The 20,572-nt window shown below is 37.9% G+C and overlaps 1 protein-coding gene across 2 annotated transcripts in view; it reads right to left on the minus strand.

Moving 5' to 3' along the window:
* Positions 1-14,856, minus strand: part of rnf121 (ring finger protein 121) — a 102,455-nt gene extending 87,599 nt beyond the window's left edge. The window contains exon 1 of one of the 2 annotated variants that reach the window (XM_058757317.1): positions 14,655-14,856. In XM_058757317.1, the coding sequence (XP_058613300.1) occupies positions 14,655-14,821 (167 nt within the window). In that variant the 5' untranslated portion in view covers positions 14,822-14,856. The remainder of the gene's footprint in view (positions 1-14,654) is intronic. The other variant, XM_058757316.1, reaches the window with a different exon arrangement.
* Between the last annotated feature and the right edge of the window lie 5,716 nt (positions 14,857-20,572).

Below are 20,572 nucleotides of genomic sequence, written 5' to 3' on the forward strand. Positions count from 1 at the left end.
TAGAAAACTATGTGAATGGCGCTCTGTTCCGCGGCAAGCTTTTCTGCCGGCTGTATTTAAATGCGAGTCTGGAGTTTCCAGCTCTGTGCAGCGTGCAGTGTCACGTGTCAAAATAAACAACACGTGCTGTCAGTGATTTCCGCCGGATTTCCGAAGGCAGCTCTCGTACTGTATAATGCCAGTGGACCCTTCTCAGCCACTCCGGCAACGGTTGCAAACCGGAAAACTATCAGCATGGATTTTTGCCAATAACCGATAGTTGAGGCAATCAACTATCGGTGCCGATTAATCGGCAAAACCGATGAATCGGTCGACCTCTACATTCTGGTATCGTACCGAAGCCAAAATTATGGTATCAAGCCATCCCTATTGTTCAGCTTTCATATGACGTATAAAACTCAATTTTATAAAATTGACCCTTATAACTGGTTTTGTGGTCCAGGGTCACATATAAACACTGTTTACTGTAGCAAACAAAATCAAATTAATCACCCAAAAACAAATTCATCCAGTTACAAAACAAGTCTTTATGAGGGAGTCATTATTTGTTTAGCTGTCTAATGGTTTATTTTTCTTAACTCTGAAAGAACCATGACCTCTATTAAAAAATGTTTTTTAAATTTAATTTAAACTAAATTTTCCAGTTTTTTTTCCTAGCCTTCTGAATAAATATCTAAATGTTTGGCATTTCCCCCCCCAGTTTCAACAACAAACTGGAATTGAAACTGGGAATCGATAAGAATCAGAATCAATAAGCAGAATCAGAATTCAATAAAATTCAAATGATAACCAACCCTAGTTACAATTACAGTCAGGCAAGAACTACCCGCGTTAATTAAAAAAAACTTTACAGCGCTGGATAGATGTTAGAGAGTGGGAAGGCCTGAAAAAGGATGCCAAGGTTGCTTTGTTTCTGTTCGACATGCGAGTAACAATGGTTTTACTATGTTTCACAGAACCAAGATAAGCTATGCCATGGGTACTCAAGTTCAGAGGCCAAGCGTTAAACTACATAAAATGTGAAGGGCCACAAATTAAAATTTGCATAATCAGATTGTATTTAAGACAATATTTGCAGATTTACTGATTTAGAAATACAGTTTATTACTTATCCAAATGTTGCTTCTCCTTGTCCTGTTTAAAATAACACTGAAAATATATTATATACAGTGGGTAAGGAAAGTATTCAGACCCCCTTAAATTTTTCACTCTGTTATATTGCAGCCATTTGCTAAAATCATTTAAGTTCTTTTTTCCCCCTCATTAATGTACACACAGCACCCCATATTGACAGAAAAACAGAATTGTTGACATTTTTGCAGATTTATTAAAAAAGAAAAACTGAAATATCACATGGTCCTAAGTATTCAGACCCTTTGCTGTGACACTCATATTTAAACTCAGGTGCTGTCCATTTCTTCTGATCATCCTTGAGATGGTTCTACACCTTCATTTGAGTCCAGATGTGTTTGATTATACTGATTGGACTTGATTAGGAAAGCCACACACCTGTCTATATAAGACCTTACAGCTCACAGTGCATGTCAGAGCAAATGAGAATCATGAGGTCAAAGGAACTGCCTGAAGATCTCAGAGACAGAATTGTGGCAAGGCACAGATCTGGCCAAGGTTACAAAAACATTTCTACTGCACTTGAGGTTCCTAAGAGCACAGTGGCCTCCATAATCCTTAAATGGAAGACGTTTGAGACGACCAGAACCCTTCCTAGAGCTGGCCGTCCGGCCAAACTGAGCTATCGGGGGAGAAGAGCCTTGGTGAGATAGGTAAAGAAGAACCCAAAGATCACTGTGGCTGAGCTCGAGAGATGCAGTCGGGAGATGGGAGAAAGTTGTAGAAAGTCAACCATCACTGCAGCCCTCCACCAGTCGGGGCTTTATGGCAGAGTGGCCCGACAGAAGCCTCTCCTCAGTGCAAGACACATGAAAGCCCGCATGGAGTTTGCTAAAAAACACCTGGAGGAGTCCAAGATGGTGAGAAATAAGATTCTCTGGTCTGATGAGACCAAGATAGAACTTTTTGGCCTTAATTCTAAGCGGTATGTGTGGAGAAAAACCAGGCACTGCTCATCACCTGTCCAATACAGTCCCAACAGTGAAGCATGGTGGTGGCAGCATCATGCTGTGGGGGTGTTTTTCAGCTGCAGCGACAGGACGACTGGTTGCAATCGAGGGAAAGATGAATGTGGCCAAGTACAGGGATATCCTGGACAAAAACCTTCTCCAGAGTGCTCAGGACCTCAGACTGGGCCGAAGGTTTACCTTCCAACAAGACAATGACCCCAAGCACACAGCTAAAATAAGGAAGGAGTGGCTTCACAACAACTCCGTGACTGTTCTTGAATGGCCCAGCCAGAGCCCTGACTTAAACCCAATTGAGCATCTCTGGAGAGACCTAAAAATGGCTGTCCACCAATGTTTACCATCCAACCTGACAGAACTGGGAGAGGATCTGCAAGGAGGAATGGCAGAGGATCCCCAAATCCAGGTGTGAAAAACGTGTTGCATCTTTCCCAAAAAGACTCATGGCTGTATTAGATCAAAAGGGTGCTTCTACGGAGCAAAGGGTCTGAATACTTAGGACCATGTGATATTTCAGTTTTTCTTTTTTAATAAATGTGCAAAAATGTCAACAATTCTGTGTTTTTCTGTCAATATGGGGTGCTGTGTGTACATTAATGAGGGAAAAAAATGAACTCAAATGATTTTAGCAAATGGCTGCAATATAAAAAAAGTGTGAAAAATTTAAGGGGGTCTGAATACTTTCCGTACCCACTGTGTGTGTGTGTGTGTGTGTGTGTGTGTGTATATATATATATATATAAGGGGTGTCAATGTTAATGCATGCGATTAATCAAAAAAATTTAACGCGTTAATATTTTTTGAACGCAGATTAATCGTTTGATAAGGTTTGACTCCAACTTCTTCCCGTCATCGCAGCGCGGAAGGTTATCTATCAGTGACTACCTTTACATGGACATCAGTAATCTAATTATTTACCTTACTCTGAATAAAACAATATTAGGATTAAGGTGTTTACATGAGTTGCTTTTAGAATAATCCTTTCATGTTCCCGTTTTACATGTTATAGTACATAGATTGATTAATGGCATGCGTCATTACGTCACCACGCGACGCCATCCGATGTCCAACCCAGAATTTCACGTATAAACATATAGTTCGTCTTCGTGATGATGCCATATACAGTTTTAGGCGTTTCATTTTTAATTTTATGAAAGCTTCAAGTGCAGTTAATTATTTGTACGTGCATACAGGCGACGGCGGTGTTGAAGCTCTTTTATTTGCCGTCAAACGGTTGAGCACTGCTGTGTGTGTATCCTGTCGCAAAATGCGGCGAAAAGTCCTGCACGACGGTAATAATGTGATTAAGGTGTTTACATGTCTGTACTGCACTTCAATAATGCGACTAAAATAGGAATACTCCACGTCTTAATTCGATTAGTGTTTACTTCGATTATGACTTTAGCCGGATTAAGGTCATCAAAAATATCTGTTTACATGGTAGACTCGTAATCAGAGTATTGTCTTAATCGTATTAAAATCGGAGTATTGATGTCCATGTAAACGTAGTCATTGAGTGCGTTTACATGGACCCTCTTAATGCGATTATAATGAGATTTTGGCGATATTGCGATTATGCTTTACCTCATGTAAACGCAATACTTAGATCTAAATAATACGATTAAGTTTATAATCGCAGCAAGCATAATCGTATTAACATAGGTGGCGTACGCCGATTTTAATCGGAATATACAGGCATGTAAACACCTTAATCGCAGTATTGCCGCTCTGACCAAAGTGCGCATGCGCTTGTGACATATATGAATAACGTGACACGCACCTGTAATAATACGGAGATTAGAAACGATGGAGGGGAAGAAAGCATCGCATTCTGAGGAAAACACAACAAGCTGCCAGCAGTCTCTGTGCAACATGATCTCACAGAATTCCGTGTAATGTTCACGGACTTAATTAACCCGAATCTGTGGTGGCATCGGCGGAATCGCCGAAAATTCCGTGATGGACTCACAGAATGATACCAATGTAAGTCAGTGACAGGCATCAGCCGTGCTCCACGCACGGAAACCAGTGAATCCGTGCATGGACCACGGCTGATGCCTTCTGTGAGCCCATCATGGAACTTTCGGCGATTCCGTGATGCCACCACAGATTCGGGGTTAATTAAGTCCGTGAACATTACACGGAATTCTGTGAGATCAGGTTGCTCTGTTCCTTAACCTCATCCAGAAAGGACGAACAGAACGCGACGGCAGCGTATAGGCAAACAAATTCCATCATATTTCTATCATGGCGCCGAAAAAGCGTGGAATACAGCGATCCAAAATCATTATGCATTAGACGTAAATAGATTAAAACAGCGACCAGTAACACTGCTCTTTCTGAGTCCATCATTTGTGCTGTCCAGTGGGGTATGTGAATAATGGCAGTGAAAAAATTAACCACAATTCTTAGCGAATAATAAGAATAATGGAAATTGCATGTAAACGGGAGTAAGAGCTTTGCTCTTGACATGTAAACATCAAAATGCGATTAAGTCCTTACTCTGATTATTGGAAATAATCGCAATACTCGTGCGCATGTAAACGCAGTCATTGTGTGATGAGGGTACAGCACCAGTGTTGCCAGGGCAGCGGCACAAGTGGACTATTTTGAAAATACAGTCGCGGTAAAAATGACAGAGCGGGTTGCGGTTTTTTGGGCTACTTTTTTAATGTACCACGGCCGCTCAAAGTGTATATAGACAAATAAAAATTAAAATAGATCCTTTTACTAATGTGTATTATACTTGAAATGTATACCTGGCAACTTAAGAACGGAGAGGCGGTTGTAACATCACAAACAACATGAGTTTCAGCCAGAGCATACATGTTAAGGCTTTTACACAGCAAAAATAAACATGACAACAGCCACTATAGATTATATAACATAATAAACACACGATTACGATAGATATGGTCTGTATGTGATTTTCTTGAGATTGAATGTGTACATCTGAAATGCTCATTTGTGCAGCGATATAAAAGGCTATAAATAGCATATTTTAACAACAGTAAACGACCAAATTCCACATGATGGTGGTTTGAAGTGAGTTCTGAGTAAAAGTGTACTATTAATCTCATAAACTGTCTTATGTAGCATGATGCTAATATTAGCTCTAATGCAGCTGCAGAACAGGTCCAATTCTTCTTCATAATACATTTTGTCATAATACTTCATAAAGTCGCAAGAAAATAATTTTTTGTACTTATTTAGAAATACTTTTGATAATAGTTGGGTAAATGTGTACTGGGATTGAAGCGATGTGGTTTGTTAAACGTTTCATTGCCAGTATAAAGGCTGATAATGGCTGAATAAAAACAAAAGAATAATGATAAAAGAATAATAAGGATTATGTCTCATACCTGGCGGAAGTGTGAAAGGTTCTGTTTCCTTAAACTAGTTTCATGCATTTCTTTTTCAACACATTTACAGGTAAATCCTAGTATTTTAAATTTGCGATTAATCATGATTAATCACAGCACGTGACTGTGATTAACGCGATTAATTTTAATCGATTGACAGCACTATTTTTATATATATATATTTAAAAAAAAAGAAATAAATAAAATAAAAAAAAAAGAGTAAAAATCTGGAACCAAAAATTGGATCAAACGTTTGTTTTGCTACATTTACGCAAAAAAAAATGCATTCATACTCAAAATATTATTAAAATAGACATCACTATTCTCCCACCATGACTCTGAAAAAAACAGACAAGACTAGAGTCTCTAGAAAAAAAATTGCTGCAGTCTATTTACAGAATACAATATTCTACAAATTGATAAAAAAAAAGTTGACAAACGATTAATAACTCATAACTTCATGACTTGCTCATAAAGACTTCACTTGTTTCATTCCTGAATGAATCAGCATTTTTTTGAACGAATCCCATTTTGTACCAATTACAATTACGTTGTAATTAGTACAATCTTTATTTGAAGCATTGTCGCTTTCAAAAAGGTGATTTATTCTATTTTGATTGCTTCTGTAGACAACAGTTTATATCCGAACTATAAACTTTTATTCCAGGTACTTCTGTGATTATTTGAATGTTTGCAACACAGAGATAATGAAAACAAAAAGAATTGAAAGAAGATGTTTCATAAGTGCTCCTATGGGCTACGAAAGGTTCATATTTTGGTTTTGGGAGTCCCCAACAACAGGTTGACATGCATGCAAATAAAAAAAAAAAAAACCCTTTCATTGTCTTAAAATACGCATTTTTTTTCCTTTTTTGCTCACGACTCCCAAACGGTTCGCTCAGCGATTCATTTTTCCAAACACCTCCTTTGCGTGACGCTAATCAGCGATGATTAGAGCGCGCCATCAGAGCAGCTGGAGACTTCTGCGTTCAAATACACGCAATAGGCTGAAGCTTGCCGCAAAGCCCCAGCAAAATTAATTACCATGAATGTGTCCGGTGGAAATAGTAAGGAGATATTTGAATTATTTACTAATAAACTAGGTTTTTTTCTGTGTCAGTGTCGCAAAGATGAAGATGATGATCCTGACTCGCCATCTCCTCATTAGACGCGCCTTTAGAGAGAAGTGCATCTTCACGGGTTATAATGAAAGAGTATTTGTTATCGATTTGATTAATTTCGTTAAGTAGTAATTTAAAGCTTTCTATAGATATGTTTATCATGTCTGTGAGGCAAGCATTCGCTGACTTTCAGTTCATTTTTGTGAAGCGCTCCTGTTCAAGACGAGATAGCAGAAAGTGCATTGTTTTCTTAAAAGCACGACGTTTTGTTGATATTGTGAGTGCACACAAATAAAAGTAGACTCTTTACAGTTCCGAATGATGTATTACTCTTACCTTTATGAGCAAAAATTACGGCGTAAGGTGTTTCCATTGAAGAAAATGCAATTGATTGCGCTGATGCCTCCATATCCTGCGTTTTAGCTTCCACTCTCCGCACAAACTATTGGATGCAGCGCACATTTATCTAGGTTTAACGTTTAAACATTGTTATATGCTTGAACTGTTTCAGTATATCTATAAATTTTATTTTAGGCAAGTCGTGATGATTTGAGATGGCTAAATTGATCAAACATAGACCAGCCTGCTGGTCTGCCGCTGGCCAGGGGGGGGTACTACCGGAACGTGATCCGGAACACAGGAGGGCCCGAGTGAATATGCTGTCCAAGGGGCCCAGAATCTGCCTGGAACGCACTGCCGGACCGCAATGCAGTGTGAACGCTTTAATCCGTTAAAGTGCCGCTATTATGGGTTATGAAAGGTTCATATTTTGGTTTTGTGAGTCCCCAACAACAGGTTGACATGCATGCAAAGTCAAAAAAACACTTTCATTTGCTGCGTCCCAATGTGCCTACTTATACTACGCCCTTAAAGTATGTACTCTTTTGGTGAAGAAAAAGTACACACTTTTCAGTGTGTAGTAGAAGAGTAGGCAAGCTTTGGGACATACTATCACGTCACACAACTGCGTCTTTAACGGACCACTCATGTCGCATCTGTTACACGCACCTTGTCACTGTAAACTGGCCTGTCAATCATCCTGTCACATTAACATCCTCCACATTTCATTTAATTTAACTTCCTACCGTATTGGAGAAAAAAAGAAGTAGCTCGTTGATCTGCCAGTCGCGGTTCTTTCATGCGGAGAACTCTGCTCAGGTTTTCTGCATAATGATGCATTTAAACGTTAACGACCAAATGGATGTTTATAAAAGTTCACAGTGCTGTTGCAGATGAAATATAACACGGATAACAATAAATAAATAGTTTTTACCAGTTTAAATGTTGATTATTAGTAACTCAGACCCCTTTTTGTAAACCTCTCTACATAAAGGTCGATCGCGCGCATCCGCCACGTTTGTAGTTTTTTATTCGTGTTTGTAGTTCTGGACTGAATCCTTTGCCAAAGCGCAAGGGATTGTGGGCAATTTTAGCCATTAGAGTGTGCTCGGATCCACACTTCAAAAATCGACCTGAAATAGTAGACCATCCGGGGACTTTTGGCATACTCTTTTCAACATACTATGCTTTGGGACACACTTATTGTAGTCTCACATACTATTTAGGATGGATAGTATGAACATTGGGACGCAGGGCTTGTCTTAAAATCTTAAATATTTTTTCCTTTTTTGCTCACGACTCCCAAACGGTTCGTTCAACGATTCATTTCTCCAAACCCCTCCTTTGCGTGACCCTAATCTGCGGTGATTGGTCTGATGACCCAGTCTGTTGTGACTGGTCTTCTGCGTGCAGCGCATGTCAATAACGGAACGCCTATCGCCACTTAGCCCACAGCTCGGTGAACTCCAAATAACAACAACGACAAACATTCAATATTCAACGACACATTTCTAGACAATTGCCAGCGAGCAGATATTGCTGTTAGCCGGAGACCTACAAGCTGCGCGGAGCGAATACAACACACACAACTAAATACCTATTTTGCATGCTACAGTACAGAGTACATGACAGCAACAGTTTTTAAAAGAATTACTCCACATTCAGAATAAGAATTTCCTGATAATTTACTCACGCCCATGCCATACAAGATGTTTATGTCACCCTTTCTGCAGTCGCAAAGAATTTATCAGTCACAACTTATCTAGCGAAACCATCTGTAATTATCTTTAAAAAAAAAAAAAAAAGAAGTTTATACACTTTTTAACCACAAATGCTTGTCTTGTCTAGCTCTGCGAGGCGCATGCGTACTTTGTCTGTGTACAACGGTTCAGGGTATGTCTAAAGCCCAATTTATACTTCTGCGTCGGACCTACGCCGTAGCCTCTAAGCTGTGCGTCGGTTTTCATTTATACTTCTGCGTCGTCATCCGCGTCGACGTGCAGTACACATGCGGACCGATAGTCCGCAGTGTCCACGGGCATGTTGCTTGTGAACCCGCAGTACCACGGCAAAAGCTGAAGAAGCGGCTCGTCGGAGAAGCATAGCCGTGACGGCCGTAAATAAATATCAAATCATTATTTAAAACAACAAAAAGGGGGACAACAACGGAACAGGAGAAGATGGCATTCTTTCAATCTCCACAAGCACGTGTACCACAGCAGATCAACATTGTTTGTTGCAGACAACTACTGGTGTATAATGCTGTAGTATAATAAATGATAAGACACTTGTTCTTTGCTTTGTTTTATTTTAAATAAGAAGGTGTGACATTAAACTATATTACAGTGCTCATAAACGCACACAAAACACAAGTGCATACGGAGGGAGGGGTTCTAGCAGACCAATCGGTCCACACGCACCGTGCGGTTAGGTTTTTGGAGAGGTGCACGTCAGGTACGGCGTAGGTTACAGCGCAGGCCTGTGCGTCTCTGCGTAGGTTACGGCGTAGGTTCGACGCAGAAGTATAAATTGGGCTTAGTGGAAGCGCCTTAGCATGGTTCAAATCGTACTTATCTGACCGCCATCAGTTCGTAGCAGTGAATGAAGAGGTATCATATCTAGGGCTGCAACAACGAATCGATAAAAGCGTTGGCAATGAATTTCATAATCGATTCGTTGTGTCGCGCGACGCGGAGACGTTTGATTATTAAAAAAAAAAAAAACTTTAGTTGAGCGCGGAGCGGAGTGAACACACTCGGTCTCTCTCGCGCACGGATGCTAGCAGAGTTTGGCGCCTCATAAATAAATAAAAAAAAAGTACAAAAAAAAAAAAAAAAAGAGCGGAGGTAGAGGAAAGATACATGGCGGAGGCAGAGAAATCCGTGCGACCCAAGTCATCCAAGGTGTGGGAGCAGGGGCGGCGTTTGCGTATGGCAGAGTATGGCAGTTGCCATACCCTAGCCCAGTCAGGTGCTGTGAAAAATTATCCAAACTTGAGTCGCTTATAATTCGTTTTATTATTTTAAATCAGAGAGTTTTAAAAATAGTAAACCAATTACAAGCATTAAAATAACTTGTCAGTAAAACTGTAACGCCATTGGATCATCGAGCTCTCAGCGAGACCTCGTAACTTCACCCGCCTCCGTTCAGATTGACGCGCCGCGCACAGCCTGGAGAAGATGAGATCTCTGCTTTTTCGCAATGCAAGGGTGAATAAATAATTGGTGTTTGAATAGTACAGCGTTTTCTTTACTCAAACACTATGTCAGTAAAGGATAATGTTTTTGTGTGTTTGAAGAGTGGAGAAGAATTAGTTATTTGCTGTCTATATCGTTTTAAATATCCTGTGCATTATGTGCATAAGCGCTTAATTTGAGATTTTGGCCAAGTGTATTAAACAACAAGAAAAAACTAAGCGCCCATATAGCTACAATCAAAGTTATATAACCTGTAAAAGTTGATGAAAGCATAATGCACTTAATGCACTTATGCACTGCATAACAGTTACAGCCGTTCTAACGACAGACAAAACACTCCATCTCCGTCATTCTCTGGTCAAAAACATTATTAACTCCATTTGAGCTTGATTTTCATATAATGTTAAGTGCAGGTGTCTGATACAATACCAACGCTAACGATGCAGTGTTGTTAAATTATTTAATTTTTGCACTCTCCCCCCCCCCCACTTTCTAAAGATTTTAGTTCTGTTTTTGAATAAAGGGTTGGAAATGAATGCTCTTTTTTTTTTTTAATCCGATTCATCGATTAATCGAAAAAATAATCGACAGATTAATCGATTATTAAAATAATCGTTAGTTGCAGCCCTAATCATATCGATCACAAGTGCAGTATAGAGTTCCTCAAGGCTCAGTACTAGGGCCGTTACTTTTCACGCTTTACATGTTATCCTTGGGAGATATTATCAGGAGACATGGTGTTAGCTTTCACTGTTATGCTGATGATACTCAGCTCTATATTTCTTCGCGGCCTGGTGAAACACACCAAATTGAGAAACTAACGGAATGCATAGTCGATATAAAAAACTGGATGACGAGTAATTTTTTACTGCTAAATTCTGAAAAAACAGAGGTGTTAATTATCGGACCTAAAAACACCACATGTAATAACTTAGAACATTATCTAACACTTGACGGCTGCTCTGTCAATTCTTCTTCATCAGTCAGGAACCTAGGCATGCTGTTTGATAGCAATCTTTCATTTGAAAGCCATGTTTCTAGCATCTGTAAAACTGCATTTTTTCATCTCAAAAGCATATCTAAATTGCAACCAATGCTCTCAACGTCAAATGCAGAAATGTTAATTCATGCGTTTATGACCTCAAGGTTAGACTATTGTAATGCTTTATTGGGTGGTTGTTCTGCACGCTTGATCAACAAACTACAGTTAGTCCAAAATGCAGCAGCTAGAGTCCTTACTAGAACCAGGAAATATGACCATATTAGCCCGGTTCTGTCAACACTGCACTGGCTCCCTATCAAACATCGGATAGATTTTAAAATCTTGTTAATTACTTATAAAGCCCTGAATGGTTTAGCTCCTCAGTACTTGAGCAAGCTCTTATCACATTATAGTCCTCCACGTCCAATGCGTTCTCAAAACTCTGGCCATTTGATAATACCTAGAATATCAAAATCGACTGCGGGCGGCAGATCCTATTCCTATTTAGCACCCAAACTCTGGAACAATCTACCTAACACTGTTCGGGAGGCAGACACACTCTGTCAGTTTAAATCTAGATTAAAGACCCATCTCTTTAGCCTGGCTTACACATAACACACTAATACGCTTCTATTATTCAAATCCGTTAAAGGATTGTTAGGCTGCATTAATTAGATCAACCGGAACCGGGAACACTCCCCATAACACACGATGTACTCGTTACATCGTAAGTAGAATGGCATCTACGCTAATATTTGTCTGTTTCTTTCCTATTCTGTTTCTCAGTCTGTATCCAGTCAGATGGTGGATCAGCACCAAGAGATGATGTCTGCGGGCCTGATCGTCAGCGGAGACCAGGACACCCAGATGACCCCCAGAGACATATCCCCAGTGAAAACCTCGATTGAATACAATAAAACTAAAAAAATATATATAACAAAATAACTAAAATATAATAAAATACCGGTAACACTTTACAATAAGGTGTCATTTGTTAACATCAGTTAATGTATTAACTAACATGCACAAACAATGAACAATGCATTTATTACACTATTTATTAATCTTTGTTAATGTTAGTTAATGATAATACAGTTGTTTATCGTTTATTCATGTTAGTTCACAGTGTATTAACTAATGTTAACAAACACAACTTGTGATTTTAATAATGCATTAGTAAATGCTGAAATTAACGAACTAAGATTAATAAATGCTCTAGAAGTATTGTTCATTTTTAGTTCATGTTTACTAATGTTGTTAAGTAATGTTAACTAATGAACCTTATTGTAAAGTGTTACCAAAATACCTAACTACATAATACTACTATTGTTAGAAATTGCAACAAAATTAAAATAGAAATATAAACTTTTGAACGTTTCATCTGGTCAGAGGAGAACTGGACCCCCGACTGAGCCTGGTTTCTCCCAAGGTTTTTTTTTTTTTTCTCCATTCTGTCACAGAGGGAGTTTTGGTTCCTTGCCGCTGTCGCCTCTGGCTTGCTCAGTTGGGGACACTTAATTTCTAGCGATTATCGCCGATTCGATTGCACAGATAATATTTAAACTAAACTGAGCTAGACAATGACATCTCTGAATTCAATAATGAAATGCCTTTAACTGAAAATTGAGTGTTTAAATCTTATCATTATACATTACTGACACTCTATCCTCTAATTTGATACTGTTAAGTGCTTTGACACAATCTGTATTGTTAAAAGCGCTATATAAATAAAGGTGACTTGACTTGACTTAAAAACTCCCAACACTTTTCTCCTCCAACTTCAAAATCGTACTATATCGTTGTTTTACCTTTTTTTTTTTTGTTGTTTTTTGTAAAGGGTGTTTGACCCTCCTTGCACATTCACTTTGTAAACACTGGGTCGGTGCTTCTGCAGCGATGTAGGATGATTTTGAAGTTCGAGGAGAAAATGAGTTGGGAGTTTTTCGACATACCCTAACTGTACCCTAACGGATTTACCCTCACAGTGCAGAGCACAGTGTCTTCTCCACAGGAATCCGCTACAGTGTTTGAGGGAGGGGAGGTTCAAGTTTTCCCGGGTCTGCGCGCGCAACAAGTGGGCGGGCATAAATATTCTAATGTTTCATGTTGACGTCACCTTGAAACAGCTAAAGATTCATTTTAAAAACGACTCGTTTTCACGACTCTGAGTCGACTCTTTCTTTTGAAAGACAATAACTTTATACACGGTGCACTTTTAGATTTAAAACTTTGCAGGATGTTTTCATTCACTTAGAGCTGTGTTATACACTGCATGAAAGGTAATTTTCAAAAATCCATAATAGGGGCACTTTAAGTTGGTTGGGGCGTGCTGCGTGGTTAGTTACAGCATTTGCAGAGATCAAGCAGCTTTTACTACTGCGATTGTATACATTTAATATGCCTAATATTTTGAGCACAAATTGTAATAAATAAATTAATCTTCAGCATGACGCAAGCCACAAAATTAATGCAGACTAATACCACTGGGCACTATTGTTGTAATATTAGCTATAGTAACAGTAACGCCAGTTGTTACTCATTGCCTGTGTTACATAGAGTATTTGAAAACTTGAAGGCAGAGCAATGAAGGGAAGAGTGTATTTGGGGGGCAGAAATGTGTTTTTTTTTTTTGTTTGTTTGTTTGTTTTTTTGAGGGGGAGGTTGATTTCAAATATTAACAGTCTTTTTTTCAGAAATCATTTTAACTAACTGGATCTCTTTTATTCAGTACATAATTTAAACTGAATCTGGAACAGATGGCACCAATGCAAAAAAAAACCTTCATGTGACATGCTATGCTTCTTTAAAATAAAAATAAAAACTTGTGCAAAATGGGCTGAGCATTTCATCTTTTCTGATAAAGCCTTCAGAGAAAAGAGGGGACATATTGACTGTGTGTACGTTTGTGTGATTTCTGTGAATGCAGATATGATGATATGATTGTACTGATTATATTGATATGCACAATGAATCCCCAAATACTTTGTGATCAGGACAAGCAGATCAAAATACAGCCCGTTCACTAAAGCATTTACACTTGTTTTCTTAAAGCATACGTGGACAACATCTAGACACAGGTCGCTTTTTAATGGCAAATGTAAACGGGGCTTCATATATTTTGAATCTCTAATCTTCATCTCATTTCATGCATCATTTGAATGGGGGGAAAAAATCCTCTAAAGTGTATATAGTTTATTTAAATATGGGGAGGAAATATTGACTGCATCTTTAAATCCTAAAAAAAATTCTTAATGACTTCACATTATTTGATTTTTTTCTTAATAGGCTATACTTGTTTACAGTTGTAACAAAATATAATTATATTTTACGGAAACTAAATTCTAACAATTGAAGTGAGTTTTGAACTGGTTAAAAAAATAAATAAATAAAATAAAAAGTAAAACGTAAAAAAAAATAATAATAATAATAATTTAAAAAAAAAAGGTTAAAAAAATTCCCCAGTACAATCTAATCATTAGTGATTATCAGATTCAATAAACACTCAGCAGTCCTCGCGCATATTTTACATCATCCACAAACAGTTGTTATCCAACCTGAGAGGTGTCGTCGCGATGTCCATGTCCATGGTTATGTTCCACACCGTCAACCTCCACCTCAAACACCCCTGCCATCTTCTACGCTTACGATCCGACTGTTCAAGACACTTCCGGGTTACACGCAACCCTTCTTCTTCTTCTTCGCTTACAATCCGACTGTTCATGACACTTCCGGGTTACATGCAACCCTCCTCCTCCTCTTCATAAGCTAGCTGCGTCCCAATGTGCCTACTTATACTACGCCCTTAAAGTGTGTACTCTTTTGGTGAAGAAAAAGTACACACTTTTGAGTGTGTAGTAGAAGAGTAGGCAAGCTTTGGGGCATACTATCACGTCACACAACTGCGTCTTTAACGGACCGCTCTGTCGCATCTACACGCACCCTGTCACTGTAAACTGGCCTGTCAATCATCTTGTCACAGTTAACATCCTCTACATTTCATTTCATTTAACTTCCTACCGTATAAGAAAGAGAAGAAGTAGCTCGTTGATCTGCCAGTCGCGGGTCTTTCATGCATAGAACTCTGCTCATATTTTCTGCATAATGATGCATTTAAAAGTAACGACCAAATAGATGTTTCTAAAAATTCACATTGCTGTTGCAGATGAAATTAAATATAACACGGATAACAATAAATATATATATATATATATATATATATATATATATATATATTTTTTTTTTTTTTTTACCAGGTTAAATGTTGATTATTAATAACTCGAACCCCTTTTTGCAAACCTAACGGTCGATCCGCACGCATCCACCACGTTTGGAGTTTTTCTAACGCGTTTTATACGTGTTTGTAGTTCTGGACCGAATCCTTCGCCAAAGCGCAAGGTATTGTGGGCAATTCTAGCCAGAGTGTGCACGGATCCACACTTCATAAATCGACCTGAAATAGTAGACCATCCGGGGACTTTTGGCATACTCTTTTCAACATACAATGCTTTGGGACACACTTATTGTAATCTCACATACTACTTAGCATGGATAGTGAACACTGGGACGCAGGGCATGTACACACTTCGGAGTGCACAAAGGTCACGCCTCCGAAGCGCACAAAGGACCCTTGAAAGTGCTTGAGACGCTCCGCCTTTGCAGGATTTACTAATTGCGCCACCAGGTGTCCAGGATTGCCGCTCCTGTCGCATAGCAACGGTGCTAGAGGAGAGCTGCCATCCTGACAGGATAGGTGGAGCCAGAATTGATCATTTTTGTTTTTGTTTTACGCCATAATGGAGGAGACGGTGATGTACCTCAGGCTTAAGCCTCGTTTATCAAGAAATATTTTCAATTGTTGGCTTCAAAGAAATTGATCTATTCAAGCTCGAGTGTTGATCTACAAGGCTGAAGGAATTTCCAGACTTGTATACCCTGCATTATCCCTTTATATAGATTCTAATATGTGTTTCACAATTGACAAAATTTTACTTAAATTCATCTGGAGGGGCAAGACAGAGTACGTTAAAAGAAAAACTATAATTAGAAGTGTATCAGAAGGAGGAGTAAATGCTTTGGACTTTAATACTATTAACAATGTCTTTAAAGTTAACTGGATCAAGAATTGTCTTTGTGAGAATAAAAAAAAAAAAACTGTGAAAAAGCTACGGTAAAAACCTGTTAAATGGTTAACGGTAAGTTCTCCTAATATATACGGTGAAAAACTGTAATAGACATTTCAGACAATTTTACGGTGAAATACCGCTTTTGGAAGTGAAAAAGAAGGGAAAAACCATAAATTGACGTTCCCAGAATTCCCTGCGTTGCATTTCAAATTTTGTTTGAATTTGATGTTTTTTCTTTGAAATAACTAGGTTTCTTCTTAGTTTTTTTTTTTTTATCAGTTATGTTTATTAGGGTTGTATGTAGGGCTGGGCGATATATCAAACACGATATTCATGTGCATTTCGTCAGTAAAGCCGGGTCCGTGATTAGCGCTAAATCTCCATCACCTGTTTTCAAATAGAGCACCATTTAATACACAGAGCCGTAGTTCACTGACAAGCTACACAATATCGCATTCATTATCGCAGATGAATCGCCTTCGATAATGAACGCGATATTGCATAGCTTGTCAGTGAACTACGGCTCTGTGTATTAAATGACGCTCTATTTGAAAACAGGTGATGGATGATTTAGCGCTAATCATGGAACCGGCTTTACTGACGAGATGCGCATGAATATCGTGTTCGATATATCGCCCAGCCCTAGTTGTATGTTACATCTAATGTTGTTAAATTAATGTTTATTGCATATTTCAGTTTAATGAGTCTCACCATGATGGTGTTTAGTGCTTGTGTGAATGACACTGTGCACCTTCTATATATGTTATTATTTAAAAGCTGCTTGTGATGGGCTTTGGTTCATCATGTGACTTTCTCATCACCACCTGCATTTGGTGGTTATCAGTGTATTTCAAAGGTACAAAAGAGATTTCAGTATTTCAATAGGTTGTTATATTAACATTATATCAGTTTACGGTATTTAACTGAAAGTATGGTATTTAACTGTAAATTTAAGTTAAAACCGTAAAACCTAAAACGTTGCCACCGTATATTTTACGGTATAATTCTGGCAACCACAGCTGCCGGTTTTTTACCGTAAATTTTACGGCATTTTTTTTTACAGTGCAGATTTATTAAATCACTCAGGTGATCTATATAATTACACTGAATTTATTAATAATTGTGGATTAAATGTATCTTCCAGTGAATATATAAAACTAATTCACTGTATTTCCCCAAACCTACTTCACTTTATTAAAAATGAAAAAATGTATAAGCCGGTTGTTGGTTCTCTTCCAGATCTTACTGTTGGGGGCCTTTCTATCAGAGATAAAAAAAATCAATAACTTTTATATTAGGAAAATTTTAACAAAAGAAAAAAGTATTTTTCCTAAGGCAGTGGTGAAATGGAAACAGGATTATCCCTCGCTTTTATTTCAGAATCCGTGGTCAGATATGAATAAATATGTAATTCCTAATAAGCAGAGGTGGGGGCAAGTCACACTTGTTCAAGTCTCAAGCAAGTCCCAAGTCCCTACCATCAAGTCTCAAGCAAGTCTCAAGTCACAGTACAAACAAATCAAGCAAGTCAAGTCAGTGGCTCACCTCAAGCAAGTCAAGTCGAGTCCTGATAAGGGTCAAGTCAAGTCAAGTCACAGTATCAAACAGGAACAAATATATTTTTGCCACACGACCTTATTCATTTTTCCTCAGAAATTTACTTTTTTAATTATACATTTTAAACAATAATGTTTTAAATATAACATTTTGAAAATAGGCAAAATACTACTTTGTATACCGATAAGTCTGTAATTGAGAAAATATAGATAAAAATACAAGATAAAAATATGTCTCTCATATTTATGTTATATTGAGTTTGACCAGGAGACAAAGATAATAGATGTTTGAAAATGATTTCGCATTAAATATCTCCAGTGAAGACTGGGATTCAGTCTGGGAGCACGCTAAAGAATTTCAGTGTGTAACAAAACATCCTATTCAATTTTAAATAATATGCTGACTACAAATCACCCCTTATATCAGAAATAAAATTGACCCAAAATTTTTCATCGAATATAGACACCCTATTTGGACTGTATCTTTCACTTTGCATGATTGCCTACATTGTTCTTGAAAACTATTGTCATCATGGCTCAAAACAAGAAGCCTATTGCTGTTAATGTTTATGTATCTTCCCCTGTAGCTTATCCATTTCTTTGATTTTATCTTAATAAGAACTAAATTGACAGCTGTGCATTTAAGGTCTGCTTAAGCTTTTTGTTTTGTTTCGTTTTTGTTTTCTGTTTGTTCTGTAGGAAAAATAATTAATTAAAAAAATTGAATATAGAAATATGAAATTAACTGATAGACCAACTCTATGACATTAATGCCGCCAGTAAGTGGTGGCAAATCACAGCTTTATCACAGAAGTGTTCACTGAACCGATTCATTCAAAACAGTTGATTCGTTCATGAACAAGCAAGAATGGGCCACTGATTCACTCAACCGATTCGTTCAAATCCCTGGATTAGTTCAGTATTCAGTGTGTTGCTTAGAGACGCGCGTAACTGTTGGCAGCCGCGCTGAAGATATTACTAAATATCGTATGTTATAAATATAAAAACTCACACTAGGGCCATTTTAACAACATATCTTTGATTTTGGGTTCAAGAGAAATATCACTAATCGATAAAACACTGTGGTTTCCGTGGTACAATTCCATATTGCCTATTGATTTACAAAGAGGGATACTCGACACTAAAGCACTGTTTTGAGGGGCAAACGCCAGCGAAATTTAAGTTTGACGTCGTTAATTATAAACACGAGATGAATAATTTATAATCATTTTAATTTAATGACAGACCTAAACTGAATTTAAGACCAATGCTGTTTTCAACTAACGAACAAGCTTACATACATTGCCTTTATGAAGTGGTGACATCCTGGCTTTGCAAATGCATATGAAGTGTTAATCCAAACATCGCAAGATTCTCTTGCTCCATGTATTTGGCACGCTGTGTTCCTGTGCTCTTGCAGTGTCAGCTGCGCAGACTCGGATCACTTCTGCCGCTGGTTCAGTGGCTTGCGTTTTGTTTACCAAATTTTGTCGTAATGATTTATAATAATAATTAGAGTTGTTATAAAGTCAAGTCCTGCCGAGTCATGAAGGTCAAGTCAAGTCAAGTCTCAAGTCACTGGATCTCAAGTCCAAGTCAAGTCGAGTCATTTTCTTTATTTAGTCAAGCAAGTCACAAGTCCTTAAATTTGTGACTCGGGTCAGACTCGAGTCAAGTCATGTGACTCGAGTCCCCCACCTCTGCTAATAAGGTTAAATAAATTCATTTTAAAACAATGCATAGATATTATCCATGTAATGATTTTATCAGTATGTTTAAAGAGGGGTTCTCGCCCTTATGTTGTTTTTGTAAAGAAGAGTCAGAAACCATTTTTCATTTATTTTTCAGTTGTGATTATACCAAACTATTTTGGTCCCAAGTTTCTTTGTTTCTTTTTGAAGTGTTTTACAAGTTTGTCACTATAACTGATATAATGGTCTTGTTTTTGGATTGTGATACAGGATATTGGAAATGGACAATATAATTAAAATTATTGTTTTATTGGGGAAATATCACATACACAAAGCAAAATGTATGTTAACTGGTAGACTATTTTCCATTGATTTAAAGGTTTTTTATGATTCTCTAACTTCAGTACAGAACAATCGTAAAGCTGTTAAGACATCTAAACTATTAAAGAGGATTATTGATGTAGGCTATTAGATATATAATTTTTGAAAAATGTATGAAAATTTCAAAAATTGTGTGTTTTTATAGACTTATATTTTTGTATGACTTTGTATTCCCCTACTGTTATTTCAAATAATTTTTTTTTTAAAAAGCCTCGTTTATGGGGGACTTCCGGCAAGATGGCGCACTGAGTAGTCACATTTATTACGTGCTCTCATATTTAATCCCGAGTTTGTTCAGTTTGACAAGTAATATTCCATTCTCACCTGCTAATTTCGTTAGTTAAACATACCCCAAGCTGTTGAAATCATGATTGATGTGGAGGAACATTGTTACGCTATGGACATAACCGTAGGTTCAAGCAAAAGGGAGCGAGGTACTGACTCTGACCCACCCACACCATGTAAACCCCAGAAAGGTAAAAAAGCCAACAGAAAGTGAGGAAAATGAAGTATCCAATTCGGCTATATTGGATGCAATCAAAGCACTTGGATCCAAGGTAGATGTTCAGCATGAGGAAATAAGCATGCAAATGAAGCAACACAGCGCGATGATTGCTAGCGTCGCCAAATCCGTCCAAATTAACGCACAAGAGTTAAAAGAATGCAAAGACAAAATCAAAACAATGGAAAAACAAATTGAAACACTCACTGAAGTCAATAA

The sequence above is a fragment of the Onychostoma macrolepis genome, chromosome 21, assembly GCF_012432095.1.
Source record: "Onychostoma macrolepis isolate SWU-2019 chromosome 21, ASM1243209v1, whole genome shotgun sequence".
Taxonomy (NCBI): domain Eukaryota; kingdom Metazoa; phylum Chordata; class Actinopteri; order Cypriniformes; family Cyprinidae; genus Onychostoma; species Onychostoma macrolepis.